This window comes from Macrosteles quadrilineatus, unplaced genomic scaffold (genome assembly GCF_028750875.1).
Source record: "Macrosteles quadrilineatus isolate MER2022 unplaced genomic scaffold, UCM_ALF_1.0 Scaffold_4__1_contigs__length_99947679, whole genome shotgun sequence".
In the NCBI taxonomy this organism is placed as follows: Eukaryota; Metazoa; Arthropoda; class Insecta; order Hemiptera; family Cicadellidae; genus Macrosteles; species Macrosteles quadrilineatus.
This window is the reverse complement of record NW_026542597.1, coordinates 17,419,191-17,443,917: the sequence shown is the minus strand read 5'-3', so window position 1 is coordinate 17,443,917 and position 24,727 is coordinate 17,419,191. Positions and strand designations below refer to the sequence as shown.

Here is a 24,727-nt window from a genome sequence, read left to right as displayed (position 1 = left end):
AGTCAAAATTCCTGTACACATCCACACACAGACGTCCCTTTGAAAACCATCTTTTCGGTTTCAGGGGGAACCAAAATGGATATTTTCACTCAAAACTAAAAAATGTTAACAAAAATAATGTTTTCTCCACTCTATGTATAAAAGTAATCGTAATACGAGTAATTTATCTGTGTGATAAGGGAAAGGCATGGATTATAATTCATAACGAGATGTACGAAAATATATATTTATTATAAACTCAAATGCATTGATAACAAAATAAAAAAATTTACAATGTTAGCCTATAAAATACTTGTGCATAGATGCCCTTTCATGTTGTTGTGAATAAAATACTAAAGTTCCTTTGTTCATTTAAGTACATTTGTGTAACAACAATAACACAAAAACCTACTCCTTAAAAATAGTTTACATAACCTAAGAATTACACAGTTACATTTCTATAAATACATTTAACTAAAATTAACAGTATTCAGCTCAATAACCTAAGACCAATAGTTTAAAAATGCATTTGTACAAATAAACTTTACATGTTCAATGGGAAATTCATAAATTACCTTATCTAATTTCTCGTTTCAATTGAGCCACAATCACACAATTTCATCAATATTGCAAATTAAATTACCCATTCAATCAACTTCAGGTCAATCAACAACTTTCATTTCAACTGTGTCATTATTAAAATAAAATAAATTACTAAATTCATTCCATTACCACAACACTGCCACTAATTGCACATGAGTTACGGTAATACCAGAACCAATATCAATAGCCCTTATGTTCGGAACAATTTTTTAGATCATAGATTAGTAAAACTGTTACAGGATAGAAATACAAAGTACGGCCTTACTCACACTCATGGACGTAGGGCAGAGCTCCAGCCGCACTCTGAGCAAATGGAGTATAAATCACATACTCTGAACTTTTGTAATTCTCTCATCCTACAATCCCCCTACCACAACCATGTCGTATAACTAAAGAAATGGAAGACATCTTAGAATGACTTGATGAACAGGTGAATCATGTGATCATAAATGCACAGAGAATGTATATTCTGCTTCCTTCTTCTCTTCTCTGTTTGATTTCTGAAAAAATAACACTTTTGAAAACATAGTGTTAAGGTAGGGGTAAAAGGGAATGTTTTATTAACAATTTTTACACTCCGCATATAATGTTTACCAAAATCATGTACATCTTTTACTTTTTTATTAGCCCATATTCATCTTACAGTAGGCTCTAGCACAAAAGTGTTGTACACATGACTTCAAGCTAGTGCTAGAGAGTAGGGGCATTATCACTGAGAACATTATTGAATGGAATGGCTAGATTTGAGCTTGGGACCTTGGGGACCAAGTCCTGTGCTCTACCACTAGACCAGCTTGCCCCCTATAAAGTTTGATAATAGCAACATTGACTTTTCACCAAGATAATGGAAAATGACCTTGATTTCGTCGTGACTGCCAGAAGATTTTTGATACGTTTTAACTTGAAGCAATAACAGTATTGTCTTGAATACACTTGTTAGCAGTACTCGATTTGTGGGGGAATGCGGTGAAACGGAGTTCCAGTACCTCTCTATCGGGAAGATAAAAATATTAGCATTAAAAGGTACATATCAGGTACAAATCACAATAAATAGGTTACAGTTCCGCGCCTCATTTTTCACCAATCGAGCGCTGCTTGTTAGTATAAAATATTGACCAAACTTTAACAATTTAACACATTAAAACAACAGAAAAATTCTCAAGGAGCCTTACCATGTCTTTTTCAAGTTTTTTGCGTCTGAGGTATTTTGCGACAGGAGGTACAAAAAGATCAGGGTTCAATTCCCCAGGGGGTCTTCCACAGGCTGAGGCTAACCAGCTGACTACCAGTCCTACCACCATTGCAACACCAAAACTTATCACAATGTAGTACAAGTAGCTCACTCGGTACAGGTAGAAGTATTCCGTTGGCCTAAAACATTGAAAAATCATGGTAAGTGTGGATGTAAAAATAAATACTCAACTGATTTTATTCATTGGGGTATTAGAGTAGGTGGCATCACCAAATTGTCCTATGAGGTTTGACCCAATATTGGCAATTTGTTTCTTTTAATTTAGGTTATAAATTTGACTAGCCCCTGGACTCAAATTTCCCTCTCTTGAAACAAACTCTTAATCAACCGCATGGCCTTTGGTGATTAAAAGAGATAAAGATTAAACTTACTGGCTTGTGGGGGTGACTGTGGCAGCTAACACGGGAGATGCAGCGTAGATGGTGAGGTTAGTAGAACACCCAGCAGTGCTGAGAGGTAGTGTATGTAGAGGAGGCTTCGGACCTCCAAACCCTAAGAGTAGAGAAGAGACTAAACCTACCAGTAGACCTAGGACTGCACCCTGCAACATCAGAGACACAGTAGATTATGAGGTGAGTAGAACATAAATGAGTTTACAATTTTGGAATGCATCATGCACTGTCAGGGTCCATGTGTAATTTGCTCTAGTGTGAATCTAACTCCTAACGAGAAACTCAGCTGGTTTTGACATTGCAGTACATCGAAGCAATCTGAAGAGTCCCATTCCTCTATTCATACCGCTGCCATCATTCCTCTGAATTGTTTCTTTCAGAGGACCTCTGCTTGTGTCTCACATCCGAAATGAAGAACGGAGTGGACAATGGACATCAGCACCTGCCATTTGCTGCCAACCAGTCCACCAAAATTTCTCATCAACTTGTTCAAATTGGATTCAACCTTTCAAATTTCTTGTTGAAACTACAACGATAACTTCACATCAATAACATGTGTTTAGGTCAATTATACCTGGTTTGTGAAAGCATGAAAAGTCTTTGGGCATACTAAAGACCAACACTGCATAAGATTGCAAACATTGCTCTCAAGAACACTTACCGGTTCATTAGCACAAGGACAGAACATGCCGAGTGTGAAGATTGCCAGAAGTGGTCCTCCCACCATGCCAAAGATGGACAAGGATGCTTGCAGCACTCCGCCCAGCAGACGAGAGAGGAACGCGACTGCTATGCATATCACTCCGTAGGTGAGAGCCAACATCTTGGACAACTGAGCGCTATAGGCTGCTGGTACTTCTTGGCCTGACCACAACAAGTAGAGAGGCTGGAACATACCTGACATGAGACAGCAGCAGAAGTAGAATTGTTCCTTTTAGTGATGTGTCGAAACCCAACATTAAGATGAATTCAAAATTTGAGTTTTAGGAATCAATCCTCAAATCTGATATTTAACTCTTTACATGCAAGAGATTATCCCGTGAAATGAAATTGAAAACACTTCAAAACATTGTGATATTCCGTATTCTCACCTGAATATTATCCACACTTAACACACTTGTACTTTTTTTGTTAAAAGATAAATGCAATGTATTTAAAAAGTTAAAGAAGGTCGCATAAAAACCTGAATTGGACTGTTAAAAATTAAAAATAACCCACTCACCTTGATATAGTCCTCTAGAGTGACGGCTGCCAAAGAGTTGAGACATGCAGACACTGTGCTGAGAGCTGCAGAGAAGATACCAGCCACAAATAGACCAGACAGTCCCGTCACATCTCCCATAGTCTCCACAACAAACAGCGGCATCAGCTGATCCCTGCTACTGATGCGGCCTGAACTGCAAAAAAAGTTTGCATGCTTTACTGTTGTGCACTTTCCAAATAACAGTTTTTCTCGAAGGAGACCCTTCTCTGGTTTAATAATATAACTGATTTAAGAAGAAAGCTGAAAGATGTTTTTGAACTGTACATAATATGCATTATCTTCTTTTTTAATGCTTTTGCCAACTTACTGACTTAATGTTCGTGTAATTCAAAATTACTATTAACGATTATTGTCTAATTTCTTATGCTTAGGATAAAACCAGCAATCTTTTGATTATTCTTGATAATATGTTATAAATCCTTACAGAACAGAAGCTAAGCAAGATCGTCCACTTACAGTACAGGATCACAGTTGTAGTACTTTGAGTATATGGCCAGGCCAGAGAATGCAGTGCATCCGGACAACAGGATGAGTATTGGAGTAGAGATCCACAGGGACCTCACTGCCGTCTTGTAGTCCTTCATGGTCATGTATCTGAAGTGAGAAGCAAGCAAATATATAACGAGGTAAAAAATACATTAGTCAGTACAGTGGATTCTATTTTGTCAACTATCTTATCTTAATCCTGTTGACTCCTCCTGGAGCATAGGGCCTCGACTGTTCCTCTTCACCGGACCCTGTTGGTTGCTTCCCTCTTGATCCCTTCCCAGGTTTTTCCTTTATCCTTCAACTCTTCAACCAACGTCCTCTTCCAAGTGTTTCTGGGTCTTCCCACTCTCCTGCTTCCAGGGGGGTTCCACTCCAATGCCTCCTTTGCTACGTCTCCATTTCCATTCCGCAAGGTGTGCCCTACCCATTTCTATTTTCTTCTTTTTAGCTGTACTTCAATTGCCCCCCCCCCCCCATTTTGTCAACTAATTTGCAAATTTGTCAACAGGATTTCTGCTCTGCCAGATTTTTGGAGTAACCTCTAAATAGTCATTATAGAATATTATAGAACAGGTGAACAATTGATTCAAAGTTTTTTTTACTAACATTCTACTCCTTCTGCAGAAACACCCTTGTGGGGCTACATATAAAATAAATTGTGTTTTTGTATTTGTGTAATATCATTGACTATTGGAAACTGAAGTAAACATAGCATCTATATGGAGCTGTCGTCAATTTCTGATTGAACATAAATCTGTGAGCCAGTCAGAGAATCTAGCTAATGTTTAACATCCTATTTACATCTTATTTTTTGTTTCAGACCAAGTTGATCGGTCATAAAAGTTCTATAGCTCACATAATTCATTAGTTTGACTTGGTAAAAAAAAAGGTTTGTGTATTGGATAGAAAATAATAATTTAGATCAACACAATCTGTTGGTGGCTCATATCAACTACGACAATTTTGATAAAAAAGCTGGCAACAACTTTTAACATGGAGATGGGTTGTCTAGTTGTATCAATAGTCAAAGGTTATCAACTGACTGTTAATATTTTCTTGGATAAGTTAGTTGTGTATCCATTCTTTTGACTTTGGCCAGTCTTAATAGTCTCTTTAGCTTGATGCCAGAGAATGGAATATCAGATACAGATGCAAGATTAATGTGGTTTTGGAAGTTCCCAATATACATCAGGATGTATATTGGGATACATATCTATCAGCATTCTTGTAATCTCTGGTCAAATAATATGGCTAGGTCCCCTCTTGCATGAGCAAATGCAAAATTTATTTTTAAATCAACTTCAAAGTGATTTGTTTATATTTTAAAGTTCAACTCCTCTATAATTATATACAATGAAATAACTGATTGTTATTAACAAAAATACTTGCTACAAATATCCATCTAATGTCTTCTTTTCAGTACTTGACTCACCTCTGTACTTGCGTCTGATTGACAGCGTAGAGAGACAAGAAGGTGAAGCCTCCGCCAATCAGCAGAGAGAAGTACGTGAGCCTCACGGTAGGGTCTGGGTTGATGCTGAAACATCGGCTACGTTAGACTGGACTCTAGACTATCTTACAAAAACAATTATTTTATCTATGTAGTATCTTGGATTTGCCTGACCACATGGGACTTGTGTGCTGAACGTATCAAGGGGTGAGCTGCTAAGGTACAAGAATTAACTATGTATTTATGTAGGCGTTGAGATGTAAGCCCATGACTTTGCTATCTTGGATTAGTAGTCATTACACTACAGACTGAGCCACCAACTCACCAGTCTAAGGTATTGAGTTCAATTAGCTCACCTGTGGAAATCCACAAGTTCACAGGCGTATATGTATACCACAACACCAATATTTCATCTTCAGACTTCTTCGGAGGTTGGTAAGATATTGAACACCCTGGATGTACCCTGATCATTTCAATAACTTTCCTGATTATTTGAGCAACAAACGAATTTCAGAGTGAAGGTTTTTAAAATTTACAGTTCATCCAGTTACCTCTGCTTGATTTTAACTATTATAAATATAATCATTGTCGTATGGGAAAACTCCGGATTGCAAAGAATAACTAATGATAGGGGTTTCTGATCCTGGCAATCCAATTGTTGTATTCCACAACTAGTTTCAACCTAGGAGGTCATCATCAGGTGCGTACAAGGATGATGACTTCGTATGAAGGTCATCAGGATTAAAAATTTTTTACACACATACACAAACAAAAAATGAAAAATTAAAACGAAGAGCGGACCGGTGTTGGTAATGCGGAAGTTGAGTCTAGACTGTAGGAATTTAGGATACATTGTCTCTGCCCTCCCCTCCCCTCACCAGTATTTCTATTGCGGTGTTGTAGGTAATGTTTGAATTAAAATAAAGTTGGTCGTTAAAAACATTATCCTTATCTGATTTTAGATTTGAAGGCTCTATATATCTCGAATTCTTCCAGGGTGTTAATTTTAAATTATCTCGTAACCTATGTACAATTTCCAAGTTTTCATTAACGCTGCTGTAATTATTATGCTGATATGAAACAAGATTACCTCTTAGCAGGTCGAAACTAGTTGGCCAGAATCAGGTATTTAAACCATATTATTTCTTACTTACTTACTCCTGTGGCCATTGGAAACCTAGGTGGTTTTTGGCCTCGCCAACCATGTGCCTCCAATCTCTTCTATCCTCTGCCAGCTCCAAGTCTGCTCCCATTCCTCTCAAGTCCTTCGTCACCTCATCAACCCATCGCATTCTTAGTCTACCTAATGGTCTCCTTCCTTCTGGTATACCTCTGAGTACCATCTTTACCATCTCTCTCTCACTTCTACGGTTAATATGGCCCATCCATCTCAACCTCCTACTCTTAACTATTCCCACAATATCTGGTTCACCATATAATTCTTTTAACTCTCTATTTTTCCTTATCCTCCATGCATTTCCTTCTTTTACTGGTCCAAAAATTCTTCTCAAAATTTTGTTTTCAAAAGTAATAAGTCGCTTCTGGGATTTTTTGGTAAAAGACCAAGTTTCTGACCCGTATAGCAATACAGGTTGCACTATAGTTTTATACATTCTTATTTTAGTGGTTTTTGATAGCAGTTTGCTTTTGAATAATTTTATTAAACTCCAGTATGATCTTTCTGCTGCTGTGAGTCTGCTCTGAATTTCTATTTCTTCTCTATACCATATTATTATGTTATTATAATCAGCTGATATAAACTAATCTAATAAGCAACAAACATTTCTCATAAAAAACAAAAACTTAAAAGAACAAAAAAAATTTGGGCGCTGATGCTTACTTGAAAAACTGTATTCGGTCTCCCTTCTCAGCAATCTCCCATATCTGACTGAGACCTCCTTTCTGCTTTGCTGCTGTGAAGATTATGCTGATCACTGCTGCGAACATTAGCAGCGACTGAAACATTATCACATCAATAATCATCAGTTCAGTTTCACAAGTATGGCAATGCTGAAAACACATACAGTAGAACTTCTTTAATCCGAACTAATTGGGACTGGGGGTTGTTCGGAGTAGTGAATAGTTTGGATTACAGAACATATTGTTGTTCTTGCATAACAATAGCTAAAATGGATCGTAATTGTTTCGGGAAAAGTGAAAAATGCTTTATAAAGTAAAATACAGTGTTTATTTAATACAGTAGTAAACATAGTGAATAAACAGTACTGTACATTAAAAGAAACAATTACGTTGTGTATATAAAAAAATACAGTATACAATAAAGAACTACTGTACTGTGTATAAAGTACAGCAATGAGGCGTTCGGCTTAGTGGACGTTCGGACTACGGGGGTGCGGATTAAAGAGGTTCTACTGTATATAATAGTTATTTGTGCAACTAGTGAGCAAAGGGAGCAATTGACTCACTCGAGAGAAATACTTACTCACGAGCCGTAGGCGAATGAGGAATAATTTCTCGAGTGAGGCAATTGCACTTTGCACTCGAGTTGCACATTATATTTTTCCTACAGTTACCATAAAACAAATAAATTGGTAAAGAAATATTTTGTACACAGAAGTGAACTTTTAATATTACATTTAATGATACAACAGTACAACCAGCTGACCAGCTGATTTACAACCAGTGCTGCCAACGTATTTCGCGCGCATGAGACCTCGTCTGCATGTTACGTGCTCACTATTTCGTGCCTTCACGTTGCAAATCTGGAGTGAGTGAGACAAAGTAATTTAGAGTGAGACAATGTTAACATTGTCTCGCTGATGAGCGAATTGGCCACTTTGCTTTCTCAAATTAGTGAGAGAACATGTACATTGTTAGGTAACTGTAGGAAAAAAATATTTTCCTATTGTAAGCCAGCTGGCAAACACAAATTTCATTTTTTGCAGATTTCATTGTCAAGTGATTTATGTCAGATTGACTGTTCATCGCTCGTACAGAAAGTAGTAGCTACATTTGATGACAGCGGATATCCTACTAATATTATAAATGAGAAAGTTTAGATGTATGGATGTATGGATGTATGTTTGTGACAAGTGAACGCGAAAAATACTGGTCGGATTGGGCTGAAATTTGGCATGATGATAGCTCACATTCCCGATTAACATATAGGCATATTCTTATTTCAAAAATCCTTTCGGGCTCCGCCCCAGTGGCTCTGGAGTTTCCCATGTTAACCTTATGAGAAATGAAATTATTGAATCTTAACAGCTGTTTCAATTAAACAAGTTGGTTCTGTTCTGTGATGTTCAATAGCATTAAAGTTACAAAAATTACTAACAGGGTGCAGCACTATTATTTCTTTTACATTTATGACAACAGCTAATTTGCAACCAAAAGGTGAGTGAGCGTAGCGAACGAACTTCAACCTGGAGGCGAGTTAGCGTAGCGAACGAGCTAACCTGAAGGCAAGTGAGCGCAGCGAACGAGCTCAAACTAAAGGTGAGTGAGCGTAGCGAACAAGCTCCAACCTAAAGGTGAGTGAGCGTAGCGAACGAGCTCCAACCTAAAGGTGAGTGAGCGTAGCGAACAAACTTCAACCAGGACGTGATTGAGCCATGCGAACGAGATAATCTTGAAAATTAAGAAGTTAAACGGGGCAAAGCCCGCGGGTTACAGCTAGTAAACTATATAATTAATTCTCACACTCTAATTTAGAACCAGGGAAAACTATAAGCCAATTTTCTCTAGCTCCAAATTTTCTTTCAGTTTTCAATAGCTCTCAATCAGTTCTCCATTTGTCCACTCAGCAAGCTAGTGTTGACATTATTATATTTCTATTACTTAAATCAGCTGTTTTTATTATTTAGCAGTCTAAAAGTAAAAATGTTATTCTGTATGTGGGTATTTTTAAGTCAAATGTTTTTTAACAAATCTAAAACCGTACCTGAAATACATCTGTCCATATGACAGCCTTCATTCCTCCCAGTGTGCAGTAGAACATACACACAGCTCCCACCAGTACGATGGAGATGTTCTGATTGAGTCCAGTGAGCGCTTCTAATGCAATGGCTGGAGCATACACCACAATACCCATGTACAGTACCATCTGTAGTGAGTACATGAGCGAGGCACAGGTACGAGCCTTGCTGCCAAACCTCAGGTACAAGTACTGCAAAACAGCAATCAAACTCATTTTTACTATTGATTGCACTACCTGTAGCGAACTAGATATATTTTGTTGATTTAATTTTGTGTGGTTTACTACACTATTAGCATTTTTTACAATTTTGCAATGGAAATGTCAAGAATCTGGTCTAGGTTTCCATCCAACGTTGAACTTTTCTTAGCATCATTTGATGGCCCAATGACAATTGGCTTCTATGTCTGGTAACAATTGCTTAGTATCAAACCATCAAGTACTGAAACCACTCCACTCGACTACCGAAACAATTAAAATGATCACGATAAAGGACCATATCTAATATTTCTGGATTTGGTAAATAAAATAAAACACAAACCAAACAAAAACAAGTCATACCTCATAAGCGGAGGTGGCTTGCAGCTTATAGAAGACTGGGAGGTAGAGGTAGGCGGCTACTGGAGTCCACAGGAGGTAGGCAAAGTTGATGATAAAGAAGAGAGTGCTGTACATGTAGATTTCTGCTGACACTCCTAACAGGGAGATGGAAGACATGAAACTAGCCATCAAAGAGAAGGCCACTGGTAACATACCTTGGTCCTGGCCTCCTAACAGATACTCCTGGACAAGTACAAGAAACATGTGTAAAATTAAGTTAATGGATGAAGAAATGAGTTCAGTACATTTAAATCTCTGCTGATACTCCCAGTAAGGAAATTGAGGACATGAAACTGGCCATCAGAGAGAAGGCCACTTGTAACATACCTTGGTCCTCGCCTCCTAACAGATACTCCTGGACAAGTACAAGAAACATGTGTAAAATATGTTAAGTTAATGGATGAAGAAAAGAGTTCTGTACATTTAAATCTCTGCTGATACTCCCAGTAAGGAAATTGAGGACATGAAACTGGCCATCAGAGAGAAGGCCACTTGTAACATACCTTGGTCCTGGCCTCCTAACAGATACTCCTGGACAAGTACAAAAAACATGTGTAAAATACATAAAGTTAATGGACGAAGAAAAGAGTTCTGTACATTTAAATCTCTGCTGATACTCCAAGGGAGATGTCAGTATCTTCGAAAACTCAAAGAACTTAGTAAAGCATGCAACTTTAAACTATTGAACCACTGCTAATAAAAATCGTAATGATTTTCTCCAGATTCCTGTATTCTTGTTGCCAGCTGATTACGTGAATATACCTCATTAGTAGGCTTTATAAAAAGTTTGTCAAGAAAAGATATAGCCTCGGTATAAGAATCAGCCTCTGAGATTATTTCATATATGTTGTAGTCCACAAAATTAGTTAGAAGTTTTAGTTGGTCATCTTCTGCAGCACATATTTCTTCCATGAAATTCTTGAAAGTGGTTTTCCAATGTTTCCACTGACAATCAGAATGGACATAATAAATAATCTTGGGATAATCTTGGGTCATTAGTGTCCAAAGATAGGCACTCCGGCTTGAAGAATTTATCCATTTAGAATTCATGGAATAAACTTGAATAGAAAAGATAGAATAGAACTTGTATAGAAGAACTTGTAATAATATAATTAAAAGATTAAGTTGAATAAATTGTTATGAAAAGAAATGTTTAGAAACCAAATTTATATGGTTTTATTCAACTTAAATCAGCTACATTTGAAATGAGAGAATTAATACAAAACTGTAAACATTACATACAAACAAAAATAGTCTTAAATAAAACAGCTGAAGAAATATTTGACAGTACAATAGAAATCATATTACATAACACTGTGCTGTAAGTAATGCCACACGTCGGCTCTGGACCCATGAGCGGGCTTTCAGCTCCTTTGTTTGCCCACTTGTCAGCTCCCTCATTGCCAGCAAAACCCCTTTGTGCCCTGGAACCCAACTAAGGATGATCCTGTTGCTCATTCCCAGGGCTTTCATGGCCTGATGACAGTCCCATACAGCCTTGGAGGTAAAGTCAAAACTGTCAAGTGCCAATAGTGCTGCTTTGCTGTACGAGTTCATGTATAGGCCTACAGTGTGGCCTGTAAGACCACGCTTCAAACACACTCTTGCACACTCAGACAGGGCAACAACTTCTGCCTGGAATACTGTAGCCATTCTTCCGAGGCTTACGCAAAACTGAGACTTGGGCCTGACTCTATATATTCCAGCCCCCGTGCCCGTTGGCTTTTTTGAGCCATTCGTATACCAAGTGATCCCCCTTTTCATGTATTCAGGTTCACTCTTGTCCCAGGCATACCTGTCAACTTCGTTTTTCTAGATCTGTGATCTTCACCATCCTGTCTGGTAGCATTTCCAAGGTGTTCATCTACACCTTGTCCACAATTCTTTTGTGCTCACTGGAGGCATTATACTTCCAGTTGCCACTGCAAGCCATTCTGTAGGCTGCCATCCTTGCCTCTCCTTTCATAATAATGCCGAGAGGTGGCAGGCTTAGCAATACTTCCAGGACTGCAGTTGGAGTGCCTCTCATGGCTCCTGTAGTGCTAAGGCATGCCACTCGCTGGATCTTTTCTAGTCTCTTTACAGCGGTAGTTTGCATTACCTTGGTCCACCAGACCACCGAGCCATACACCATCGACATCGGTCTTGCAACCCTAGTGTATAGCCAGTTAGTCATTTGTGGGCTTAGACCCCAGGTCTTCCCAACAGCTTGTCTCAGCATCATAAGTGTGGTCTGAGAGCGCTGCGTTATATGTGCCAAATGGCTGTTCCAGGTGAGCTTGTCGTCCAGCCTTATTCCTAGGTACTTGAACTCCCTCTTAACCTGGATCTGATTACCAAAGAAAGTTTGTACTCTAGCGATATCAACATTTCTCTTCCTTGTAAATGGTACCTTTATGGTCTTCTTGCATTGAGCTCGCACAGGAGATTGTCGACCACCAGGTTCCACAGATTAGGTGAGAAGACGCCACCCTGTGGACACCCTCTTTGTGCATGACCTCTCTCACCAACTTATTCTTGGTGGAATTAACATCATATTATCTTTAGACTTAGGACAAAACTTAGCTGAGAACATCATTAACGACTAGGTACCTGCATAGAGGGATGAAAATTCCAAAAGTTTTATATCATTAGCAAACTAAAGAAAAAGGATTTTGACAATGAATATGGAGATCTCTTTATGTCATGAATGAATATGCAGATCAGAAAATATCTGATCCCTACTTATACGCCATTCAAGATTTTTTTCATCATAGGCTGATCAAGAAGTACTCTTAACATGGGTCTGCTTTTCTTTGGATAATTTGTAGAAAATAATGACTAGAATATAGGGGCTATTGCCCCTACAAGCCACTGGTTGGAATATAGTTTATAAAAAACTATCAATAAAATAAATCCGTGGTACAAGAATCAGATTTTTTAATGTAATAAAAAGCCTTTTATTAACAAAGATTTTGCATGACATTTTTTAAATCTGATACTGAGGACTTGACTTTGTTTTGTCCAATAAGTGTATTATTCTTTACCTTGTTTGTTTTTTGCCGGCCACCCGTCAGTCTAAAATAGATCCCAATAGAGGCAGACACGGACAGAGTAATGGCCAAGACAACATAATCTGCCCAACCCAGTGTCTTAGGCTCCATAATACCTGCAAAAAGCCATCTATATATATATAATACACTGGCAGATTTTTGTGAACAGAACTCCTCCCACATTTTTAGTCCGATTTAGACAATCAAGTAGCAAAAAAATTGCCCTGATTTGTACTTTTGCAAAGTGGTTTTCATTTTTTGAAATCTTTATTAGTTTGGGCAGGATCCTCGTCAAATTTGGGTTTTCTCCCATAAGGTTAATATGGAGGAATCTATTTATTTAATTGGAAACTTTGTCTCGGCTAATTTGAGAGAACGGTTGAGTGTAGAAGCTTGGTAGAGGTGTCTAAATAAAGGTCTTGGTCTTTAAATGAGCCATCAAATGAAAAACAACGTAAATCCCCTTTGGGGCTCTGACCCAGTGACCTTTAAAGTTCCCTCCCCAGGTTTGTTAAAATTATGGCCATATGGATAATTTTTCAATACTTTTTAATGAAACAGCTACAAATATTTAAATTGTATTTTAAACAACACAAATAATTAGTCCAGGATCTGAAGGGGCTTGAGTATGCATGGAAAGGCTGACACAATTTTATTTCTGATTGTTGTTATAGGCACTATAGTGATCACGAAAACGCATGTTGTCGCCCCCCAGCGTGGTTGACATCCCATGGGGGAGGAGGGCAATATGGCGGGGGGCACTGTTTACTAAAACGCCTATAACTCGAGAACTATTCTAGGTAGAACATTGCATTGAACGTCAATTTACTCATAAAGCTATGATCTTTAAAAATGTTGAAGTTCGTATCTTTGTTGGTTTTTTTTAGTTATTTTATATTGAATCTAAAAATCAATATGGGGTTATGGGGTAAAAATAGGGTTTTTCCCATTTTTGACTCTTAAAACATAAAATTTTATAACTTCTTTCCAGACCATTTCGTAGAGCTTAAAAAAAAAAGTTGTATACTGAAGTGTTGTTGTATACCTAACGATTGCGGAGATAATTAAAAAAAAACGTTAAATTCAAAATGCCCATGTTATTCTTACGGAGAATTATTAAGCTGTTGTAGTTTACTTATTTATAGATGCATTTTAATCAAATTTGGCAATTTTGTTTATTTCATACTAAGCTATCAACATTTCAATAAAAACTCACCTCAATACCTTCCTTGTAGCAGCAAACCTAGGTACTCATTAAAATTAATTGAAGGCCCCACTCTTCGACCATTTTTTTTAAACTATGCATTGAGGGATTTTCATTGGCACAGAAGTGAGTGAAAATTTAAAAACGTACGTTTTTATGTCCCTGGCCTTTTACTTCGTAGATACTGGATTTGTAGTTTATTATTATGTGTTTTAATATTTTTTGGGACGGGGGCAACATGTTACACACATTTATTTGGTTTTAAATAGGTTCTAGGTATTTTTTTCGTATTTTTAAAGTCTCGAAATTCACGACCATGACGTGTCCCTAGGGTACATTTTCCAACTTTCACGCTGTTTTTAGACTAATTATTCATGTCGAAATATATAAAGCCATATTTTTATGTCATCAATGGTTATTAAACTTACAAAAAAGGAGCATATTATAATTTTATTGTCATTGCAGACTGACTACCATGACAAAATAAGTCTGTCCCTCGATTTGGCGTCACGACCATTTGGGAAAAATTTTCAACTTTGGAGCACGACAGTGGCAAGCCTGGCGTCGATGGAGTCAGTTGGTTTTAGAGACTAGTTCGGGGTGTACGTCAGGATTGTAGTGCCGGTCGTTTTGAGTTGAAAGGAGGAATTACAAGATTAATAAAGGAAAGATTGTGTTTTTTGTAATTTTGGTGTGTCCATGACCGTACGTAGCCATTCGATGAAGTAGACATGGTGTTAATTTTTGTTTATAAGATATTTCAATTGCTAGATTAACCTAGAAGTCCACTTTGTATCCTCGAACATGAGGTGCAGGGCTACCGCCAGAACAGAGCCAAATAACACGTAATTTCACGACCAAAGTTTCACGACCATCGCGGTTTTTTTCACGACCAATCCAGCCTTATGGATTATAGTGTGTTTGGTCGTGACAATAACTTTAGTATAATTGTAAATTGAACAGTTTAGTTCAATTGAAACACATAGTTTTTTTATTTAACTAACAGTATAATTGAAGGATTGTTTGGAAAGATTTAGATTATTCCAGACAATTCACGACCGTACCGCTTGTCCCTGACCATCACGTCTATGATTTCTATCATAAAAATTTCAAAAATTAAAATATCGTCATATTTAAATGTTTTATACACAAAAGAAGCACACCTCTATACAAACATAACGATTTTTCGGGTCTCAGGTAAGTTTTTTCGGAGTAATACAAACTTAAAAAGATTTTATTGGCTTTTTTCTATTTTTTGAGTTTGTTTTATTTTTTTCTAGAAAGACCAAATATACCAAAAGCTCAGTGACCTTTTTATTGTATAATGGTCATAAAAGTAAACTAGTTTATAGCAAAACATAGTTATAAAAATAATATTAACTATTTTAAATATTCATTTAAACGTCCGTTATGGTCGTGACAGGATTTTGTGTTTTTCTACTAAAGATGCTCTTTAAAAAGAAAACTACCAAAAATATTGCGTTACCATGGACATTTTATGAAACTTCAAATGTTAATGAAATAAAAATAATAATAAAAGTTTTGAAAAAAAGGGGGAAAAAATTTGCAAAGTGCTTTTCCTGAAAACGTACGTTTTTAAATTTTCACTCAAGTACGCTATGATGACTGAAGTGATGAAGGAAACTCCCTTTGAAGTTCTTACTACATTTTACGTTCTTACGCACCGCCTCAAAACACAGATATTTTTCCTCAAAAGAAAAGCGTAGATTTAATTTGTATTACAATGATGAAATTGCGGAAGTATTTACCACAAAAAATCCACCAATACGATTTTAATAATATTTAAAGGTTCATCCAAAAGAAGAGAAACCAGTTAAAGTAGTAATAATAAATCCAATAGAAAAAAAGGTAAGGGAAATATTATTTATTCATTGAATGATCAACCATATTTTGTAACTATTTCCCCAACTTCAGAGTTGATTATGTTCCAGACATTTTTTTGAATGTTCTGGGAATTTCCAATTTTTTTTCGAAATATCTGTGTTTAGCCTTATTTAATTCTCTTTTATAAGTAATATTTTCCTGGTGTAAACAATCTTTTAAACAAATACTTTTTTTACTACAATATTCCTTAGTCAGTTGAATAATATGCTGTTGTTTCATCTTCTTTAGTTATCCATGTACGTTTTTTATTTCTCTTTGTAACAAATTTTTTTGGAAAAGCCTGATCAAAATAGATAGAAAAAATTTAAAAAAAGACATCATACTTTGTTTCCACGCTGGAATTATAGACATCGAACCAAGATTCATTGGAAAGCAATTGTGTAAAAAGATTAGTGTCTTCTAGAGAAAATTTACGTAACTCTTTTTTAATTGGCAAATTTACAGTTTTCATAGAATTTTGGCATTTTACTTTTAATAGCTGTCCATCATGGTCAGATAAGAAAGTAACCAGACCTTCAACCATTTAAGTTAGATAATTTAATATTTTTATCAAAAAGTTATCTATTGCTGTCTTCGAACTCGACAAGGTACCTCATACTTTTTCTTTCTAACATCTGTTGTAACAATCTATGTCTGCTATCCGATACTAAAACACTAATATTGAGGTCACCTGCTACAATTATCTTATCTTACTAATATTATAAATGTTAAAGTTTGTGTGTTTGTTTGTTTGAAGTTCACGCATAAACTACTGGACGGATTGGGCTGAAATTTGGCATGATGATAGCTCACATTCCCGATTAACATATAGGCATATTCTTATCTCAAAAATCCTTTCGGGCTCCGCCACAGTGGCTCTGTAGTTTCCCATGTTAACCTTATGAGTATTCATACTCAAAGGGAATTAAAAAATTTAGTCAGCTGTTTCAACTAAAAAAGTTGGTTCTATGATATGCAAAAGCATTAAAGGTTAAAAGATTTACCAACAGGGTGCAGCACTATAGTTTTTTTTGTTGCATTTATGAAAACAGCTAATTTTAACTAGGTAAGCAGCAACAAAAAAACTGTGATATGCAATAAGAACTGTCAAAGTAGGATTGTTTACAATTATGTTTATATTTTTAATTTTATGAATGCTTTTTGATATTTTGTGAATTTTTAATAATTTATTTTTCTCTATTGTTTAGGTGAAGTAGTGGAACATGGCTATGGTAGATGTTTAATACTATAGTGAACCGTAAATTTAAAGAAGCAAATTTTATTAAAATGAGTCCATTCTAATTGCAAACACAAAGCTTTAGTTGAGTATAACTGCAATAAGCATTTTATATTTATATGCTAACCCCGTACGAAGGACGGGTACTCTGCTAGTTGTATCATATTTTTTATTAAAATACAATAATTAATTAATAGCTATTTACCTTACAAGTGTAGTAAGAGCGTTTTTACATCACGCAGGTGAATGTTGTGCAACTAGCGGAAGCAAGACCCGTACCTTAATTACCGTACCTTTGGATAGGAAAAATAAGGAAAGATTGAAAGTCACAAAATTATATCTAAGACTAGCTGTACCCGCGGGCTTTGCCCCGTTTAACTTCACAAGTGAGCTCGTTCGCATGGCTCAGTCACGTCCTGGTTGAAGTTCGTTCGCTACGCTCACTCACCTTTAGGTTGGAGCTTGTTCGCTCCGCTCACTTGCCTTCAGGTTAGCTCGTTAGCTACGCTAACTCGCTTCCACGTTGAAGTTCGTTTGCTACGCTCACTAACCTTTTGGTTGCAAATTGGCTGTAGTCATAAATTTAAAAAATAATAATAGTGCTGCACCCTGTTGGTAATCCTTTTAACTTTAATGCTATTGAACATCATAGAACAGAACCAACTTGTTTAATTGAAACAGCTGTTAAGATTCATTAATTCCTTTTAAATATGAAAAATCATAAGGTTAACATGGGAAACTCCAGAGCCACTGGGGCGGAGCCCGAAAGCCCGATCAGAATAAAAACTACTTAGTTTTCCTATTTAATGCCCAAAGAATCGGTGTACCGAATTTCAGCCTCCTAGGTAAATGGGAAGTGGGAGAATTAGTGATGAGTGAGTGAGTGAGTGAGTGAGTGAGTCAGTCAGTGAGGGCTTTGCCTTTTATATATTTAGATATAATTTACCAATACTTATGAATGTTGTGAACAATTTGAAAAACTTGTAAATAAAAAATGTATTTAAAAAAGAGAGAATGCTTTTGATACCACAAATAAAAAATAAAATATCAAATACAGAATCTATGAAACCACAAGTATTGAAGCAAGTGTTACAAAGTAGAAAGTGGAAATAAGTATCCATGAGTATGAAAAAGCAAAAGAACAAACATGAAGTATTAGTTTAACAAGGCCTAGATTTTAGTTTATTTATTTATTTTATTGTAGTTTTAAGGCAGACATCAAATATTAGCAACAAAGGATGACACAAAAACCAAACTCCATATTAGCATTCTGAATCTCAGACAATTGCCTTTTTATTTAATATTTACTGCTGAATTTGACACTTTAATATCCGTTACTATCTTGACTATTTCTCTTCTCACATATTCAATCTGTTCGATTGATGTTAAATTATTCTGTAAGAACCCCTCAAATTCACAAAACTCCTGGAGCAACTTTACTTTTTCTAAATACAGCGTTGTATTGTGATCTTCGGTGTAACTGTGAGGTTCAGCGGCAACATTATCTTTATCTGCTTCTCCGTTGATTTCTTGAATGATGCCTTCTTCTATCACCACTTCATTTTCTTCTATCACCACTTCATTTGAGATTATGTCATTGTCTCCAATTACTGCAACTATAAAAGCGTTCTCTTCAACATGTGTTTCTTTTATTTTTGATTTTTCTCTTTCTCTTCTCTCTCTCATCGCTCGTCTGTACTTTTTACCACGACCGAGACCTCCTAGCGATATTCTCAAGTACTTTGGATCTTTTTCGTGACCCACATGTATATTTAAATATTTAACAACAACACTGTCACTTTCTTGATTTACTAACATAGCGGATGGACAGAAACCATTTATTTTACATGAACCTGAAGACTTCAGTTTCCTGATATTAGAACTTTTACTAACAAAGTTTCCACTTCTGTTACAAGTGTAGTATAAATCCTTCTCAGACCGAAATTTTGCCATGTAATACACAGCATTCTCTTGTTCAACACTCCTCTTCCACAGCTTGAAATCCTCCTGAGAGTTAAAATTGTGTGTTTGCCAATTCATCACTATGTTGTGCTTTGTCTCAAAATGTTTGTAAATTACTGATTTTCTTATTTCATATGAAACATAATCACACAACGGACATTTCCTCTTGGGATACTTTTTTGTCCCGAGCATATGCTTAGTTTTTTCATGGTACTTGAGGGACCTCAGATTACTAAAATTGGAAGGACACATTGAACATATAAATTTTCTAAGTCTTTTCGGATTTTTGTTTTGGTGTGTCTTCATTAAATGACGTCGCAAATTAGATTTGAAAATAGTTTCATAATCGCACGTATCACATTTCAACTTGGGCAAGGATTTCTTGCTGTTTACATTATGAACAGCGTCATTGTGCCGTTGTAGAGAGCTTTTCTGACTGTACTGTTTTCCACATGTAACACAAATTACCTTCTCTGCTGGTTCCGCAGGCTCGCCAATAGTGTGAACGTTGTGAATGCGTTTTATATGACGGTTACAGTACTTTTGGTTCATAAAATCCTTGCCACAGATGTAACAAACTGCTTTACCCGCTCCACTCATCTGCAACCCAAGATGAGAAGATGAATAAGTTTTATACGCAAGTAAAACAAAATGCTACGTTTCATCAACAAAACTGAGAAGAATATGATTTACAGTGCAGAATTATTCACATCACTTCCCTTTATTTTAGCGAAATTACCTATAGGGAAAGAGAAAAATTGGAAGGCCTGTTATGAGCACATGTTAAAAGTCTCATTTATTTATTCCTTTTTATTTTGTTCAACCAACATAGTTACATGGCAACCCTTACGGCCAATGTCAAAATTTTTAATTTTCAAATGAGTTGTGTAGCAAAATACAAATTTTCCTGAAGTAGTCGCTGTCTTCAATTGTGTTTTTTGGCCAGAAATAAATTATTTACAACATTTGACGGAAATCGTCGAGGCCGTTTTCAAGATGTCTTTACAAGCACACAAGCATACATGTACAAGCAAATATTGCTCATACAAGTTAAGAGTATAGGATATGTGTGTGTGTGTGTCAATAAATGCAATAGCTTGAGTAATTTTGGTCTGATTTTGATTAAATACTGCATGAATGTGTATAGAGCTGGAAAAACCTAGATGAGTTTGCAAACTACCAAGAATGGGTCATGGGAACGAGGTGTTATGGAGTTTTGAAGTTTCTCAAAAGTTGTTTTTTTTCAAACTTTTACCCTCAAAACATGTAAATGTCAAATTTCCATCACATCCGTTGAGCAATATTGTATATTATAGCATTGTTATGAGGAAATTTCAAAAACTGTAAGCTACATTTAAAATTTGCCATGTCATTCTTAAGAAGAAAAACAACTGTTATAGTTTTCTTGTTTAAGGATATATTTTGATCAAATTTATTTATTTCATCCAAGTATATACATTTGATCAAAGAACACTTTTTTCCTTCCCCGTAACAGCAATCCTAAGTACCGATTAACATAAACTCCTTAACCAAATCATATATCATAAGCACTGGTCTAATGTTATTTAACACACTCACTCCCGTGTGGAGAGAGACTTTACATACAGAGGAGTGTGACGGCTGGAACTGAACCTGCTAATATGGAATAAATAATATGACTTGTTTATGGCAAGTATTTTAATTCAAATCCAATCAGAATTTAAACTTACCTAGTCTGCAGGTTTGCTGTGGCGAGGGTAAGTTACTACACATCACTCACAGGCAAAATGTATTTAACACGTTGACTGCGCGTGCCGACTTTAGTCGGCGTCGCCAGCGCTCCCAGGTGGCGCGCGCCGACTAAAGTCGGCACCAGACCAACAGAAATATATTGAGTCAGTGTGAGCTTAGCCTTAGACGGAGACGTTATAATCGTTGCCAGCCTGCCAGCTTAGAATGCGAGCTTTACTTTGGTGTAGGTTGGTACTAAAATTTCACGTAAAATCCTGTCCGGCAATGCTTTTGTCCCGGTTTCGGGGATTTTTTCTCTTCAACCCACATTACAAAGACACTAGATACGGATCCATGCAGTGCTGCTACCTTTGGGTGTTTCAGTGAACTACATCCACTCTCGGGGTAACGCAGCACAGTCACCACTGCTCTTTTGTGATTCGTCAGACTGAAATATTTGAATGCCAATTGCGTTCGCTGATTCGGTTGCGCGCCGGGGCTTCACCCGCCACTGAGGAGCGCCTGTAAAGTCGGCGCGCGCAGTCAACGTGTTAAAAGGCATAATTTTAAATGTATCTCTGTAGATACCTAACTGGGTTTGTCCCATTCAAATGTTTGATTTAGTTTTAGAATAAATTGGTTTGGATGAGCCAGTGACCGAGTTTACTGCTATAAAATATTATTTCTTTTCTTATACACAAATTTTTCAACAACACCAACTGAAAGATATGTTATTGTGAACGATGACTTCTTTTATGTCTAAATCACAGTGTGGAAAACTGAAAGAAGACATTAAACTTCTATAGAGGGTTGCCACCATTGGTTAGGGAAATATTAAGTCAGTTCCCCTTTCCCTACAGAACTAACACAGGTAAAAGGGCCCAAAGTTGAGACATACTCAGTTATTCTTTTTTTACGAGTAAACTGGTTACAGCTGGTTTGACAGATAGGATGTCTACTTCATTATTAAAATCAATGGTTATATACCCCCGCCGCAGCAAACCTGCAGACTAAGTGAATTTCCATCTTGTACCGATTAAAATTCAAATCAAACAGAAAACGCGCAAAAGCAAGGACCCAACAACGGCCAATCACGTGAGCGCGGAGTGATACGAACTTGTTAACGTAGTGGATGTCTTCCCAACGGTCGCTTACTTGGGGACGAGACGTTGAGCCGTGATGTTCGGAAATCTTTGAATTCTCCTTTCAATTCGCAAAAACTCACTTTTGGAAATCGTAACGTGAATATCGGCAACCAAATCAATTGTTCGATATCCGGGGTGCATTGGTATTTGAATCACGAAACAGCGTTTGCTAAATTACGAATTGAACAAACAAATCGAGTCTTTAAGTTCGACGTCGACCGGCAAAATTCGTCAAATTTGACCATTTTCGCAGAGTCATCCCCAAGTACAGTGTCGTAATTATATGTTTAAGTGTCGTCAAAATTGTCTTCTGTGTATGTAAGTAAATGTTCTGTGTAATTTGTATTTATATTGTGTAGTACGAGCCAATCTGTCCATATTCATATTTGTCTGATCATTTTTCTTGCAGGTTTCATGTCCTAGTACGTAATTCAGTCACATTGTTTCAACGTTAGTGCCATTTACTTATTTTAAATATATATTGTGATGCATTTGTAGATATTACTAGATTAATAATTTGGGTAAACTTCCACATCAATCAAATTTGTATTGTAATTTTTATATTTAAATTCAATTCATAATATCATTATCATCTGTCTGTCATGTAAAACTGTTACAATTTGTTCTTACTTAAATATTTGGATTTAAAATCACTTCTAAAATACATAGAGATCTCTGAGAGTGTTTGATTGTGTATCAATTCAGTTTTAACTCAAAGCATTGTCTCGGTTGAAGGGTAGGTTTCAATACAGGCTTTAAGGATAGGCTTCCATTAACGCCATTAAAGTCATTTTATTAACTAAATTAAACAATCGACTCAGTAGTTGATTCGGCCCATTTTGCCACTGAGCAATAAAATGTGTTATACACAGAACTACGAATAGCCCCTTTTGCATATTAAAGTCGACTGGCCAGTTGTTAATAAATACACTAATTTGGGAAGCCTGATAGCCTAAAAATAGATTAAATAAATCAAACCTAGGTTCCCGAGGCTCTGCTATTAGTATCTCAGAAAACAAAAGAAGGTCAAATAAATCACAATCAATACTCTCCCCTTGATCAATATAAGTGTCAATAGAGCAAAAACCTTAGATTATGATTGAGATTTGTAACATTTGTAGATATTTCAGTTACAATATACAAAGCTTATTCTTTCAACAATTTTATTAATTCTCCTGTGTTGATCTTGTCAAGGTTTAACCGAACAATTGCAATAAAATACAATATCAGTAAATTGAATATTATTATACAAATTATTACATATTGGTTTAATCAGTGTTTGGTATTGATATTTCAGTAATACAGAATCATTGCCATATTTTAATAGAATTTCAACAAGAGTACATTTTGCATTCAGAGTATTGGTATACATTTTATTACATTTTAAGAAGTGTTAAATTTAAGATCATTGAATGTATTTTCAGGAGGACATATCAGACCTCTCACGGTCCATAAATCGGATTTCTGGGATATATAATTACCAGGGCTCAATACAACATCTTACTTCCACTGCCAGCTCTGTGATTAGTCCTCAGTTGTCTGATTAAATTAATTAAATATCATTTTCAAACCCCCACCAGGGGGCAACTTTTTATAATACTCACTCCTGTATGGAATACCTAAATTGTATTACATAAAGGTGTGAGGTGATTTTATTTGATGGAATGATCAATTAAGTAAGGAAATAAAGTAGTTGTTTTCCTTACAAAAGAATATAAGTAAAGAACTTTTTATTTTTCTTTACAAAAAGCTTTAACAGTTTATTTAGCCTATTCTTAATAAAGAATAACATAGTAATTTTAAATTGACACTTTTTTGGGATCTTTCCCGTAACCATTAGGCATACAACAATGATTCAATATACTAAATTATTTGTTTTTTTTTTAGTTCTACAAAATAGTTTGGAAAGAAATTGCAAAATTTTATGTTTTCAGGGTGAAAAATGAAGAAACCCCATTTTTACTCCATAAAACCCCCCATAAACCCCTGTTCCCATAGTTCAATCATGCTGGTTCGCAAACTTGTTTGAATACATGTAGGTTTACACCTTAACCCTTTCAGTGCTAGGCCAATAATTCATATTTTATAAGACTTTTTTGTTTGCCTTTTAATTCCATTACCCGTTGTTGAATTTTAACTGTCATGCTGTCACTGTTTTATTAATTAGGCTAATTTTGAATAATAACACAATAAGAAAATATATAAGAAAGATAAATTGGTATTTGTAGTAAACATCAAATAAAACTTAGTTTTTGTTGTAATTTTCCTGGTTTTCCTATAAATTTTTATGTTCTGATAGCATTATTTGAAACCGAAATCTCACAAAATCAAAAGACATATAGTTTACAATGTAATATTGAATTTAACCCTGATTTAGTTGGACGAGGTTATTGTAATATATCAATTTTAGGGAAACTAATGTTTTGCAGCAAAGTCTCAGGAACACATTTACTACTACTAAAACTAAAAGATTGCATCTAAATAGTCCGTGACTAGCTGGTGCTGCTACCTAGTAACGCATTGAACAACTATCTGCAGCGCCATCTGTTCGCAATCGGTGGCGACAGCTTAAATACCGGGTTTTGAC

General features: G+C 36.1%; 1 protein-coding gene across 2 annotated transcripts in view; it reads right to left on the bottom strand.

The window, feature by feature from the left end:
• Positions 1–254: 254 nt before the first annotated feature.
• LOC128991564 (putative sodium-dependent multivitamin transporter) overlaps positions 255–24,727 on the bottom strand; it is a 54,116-nt gene continuing 29,643 nt past the window's right edge. For both annotated transcript variants that reach the window (XM_054414559.1, XM_054414558.1), the window contains 11 exons: positions 12,993–13,114; positions 9,928–10,149; positions 9,334–9,558; positions 7,270–7,385; positions 5,412–5,516; positions 3,947–4,084; positions 3,449–3,623; positions 2,888–3,112; positions 2,206–2,375; positions 1,755–1,953; positions 255–1,082 (listed from right to left, as the gene is read on the bottom strand). In XM_054414559.1, the coding sequence (XP_054270534.1) occupies positions 1,026–1,082; positions 1,755–1,953; positions 2,206–2,375; positions 2,888–3,112; positions 3,449–3,623; positions 3,947–4,084; positions 5,412–5,516; positions 7,270–7,385; positions 9,334–9,558; positions 9,928–10,149; positions 12,993–13,109 (1,749 nt within the window). In that variant the 5' untranslated portion in view covers positions 13,110–13,114 and the 3' untranslated portion in view covers positions 255–1,025. The remainder of the gene's footprint in view (positions 1,083–1,754; positions 1,954–2,205; positions 2,376–2,887; positions 3,113–3,448; positions 3,624–3,946; positions 4,085–5,411; positions 5,517–7,269; positions 7,386–9,333; positions 9,559–9,927; positions 10,150–12,992; positions 13,115–24,727) is intronic.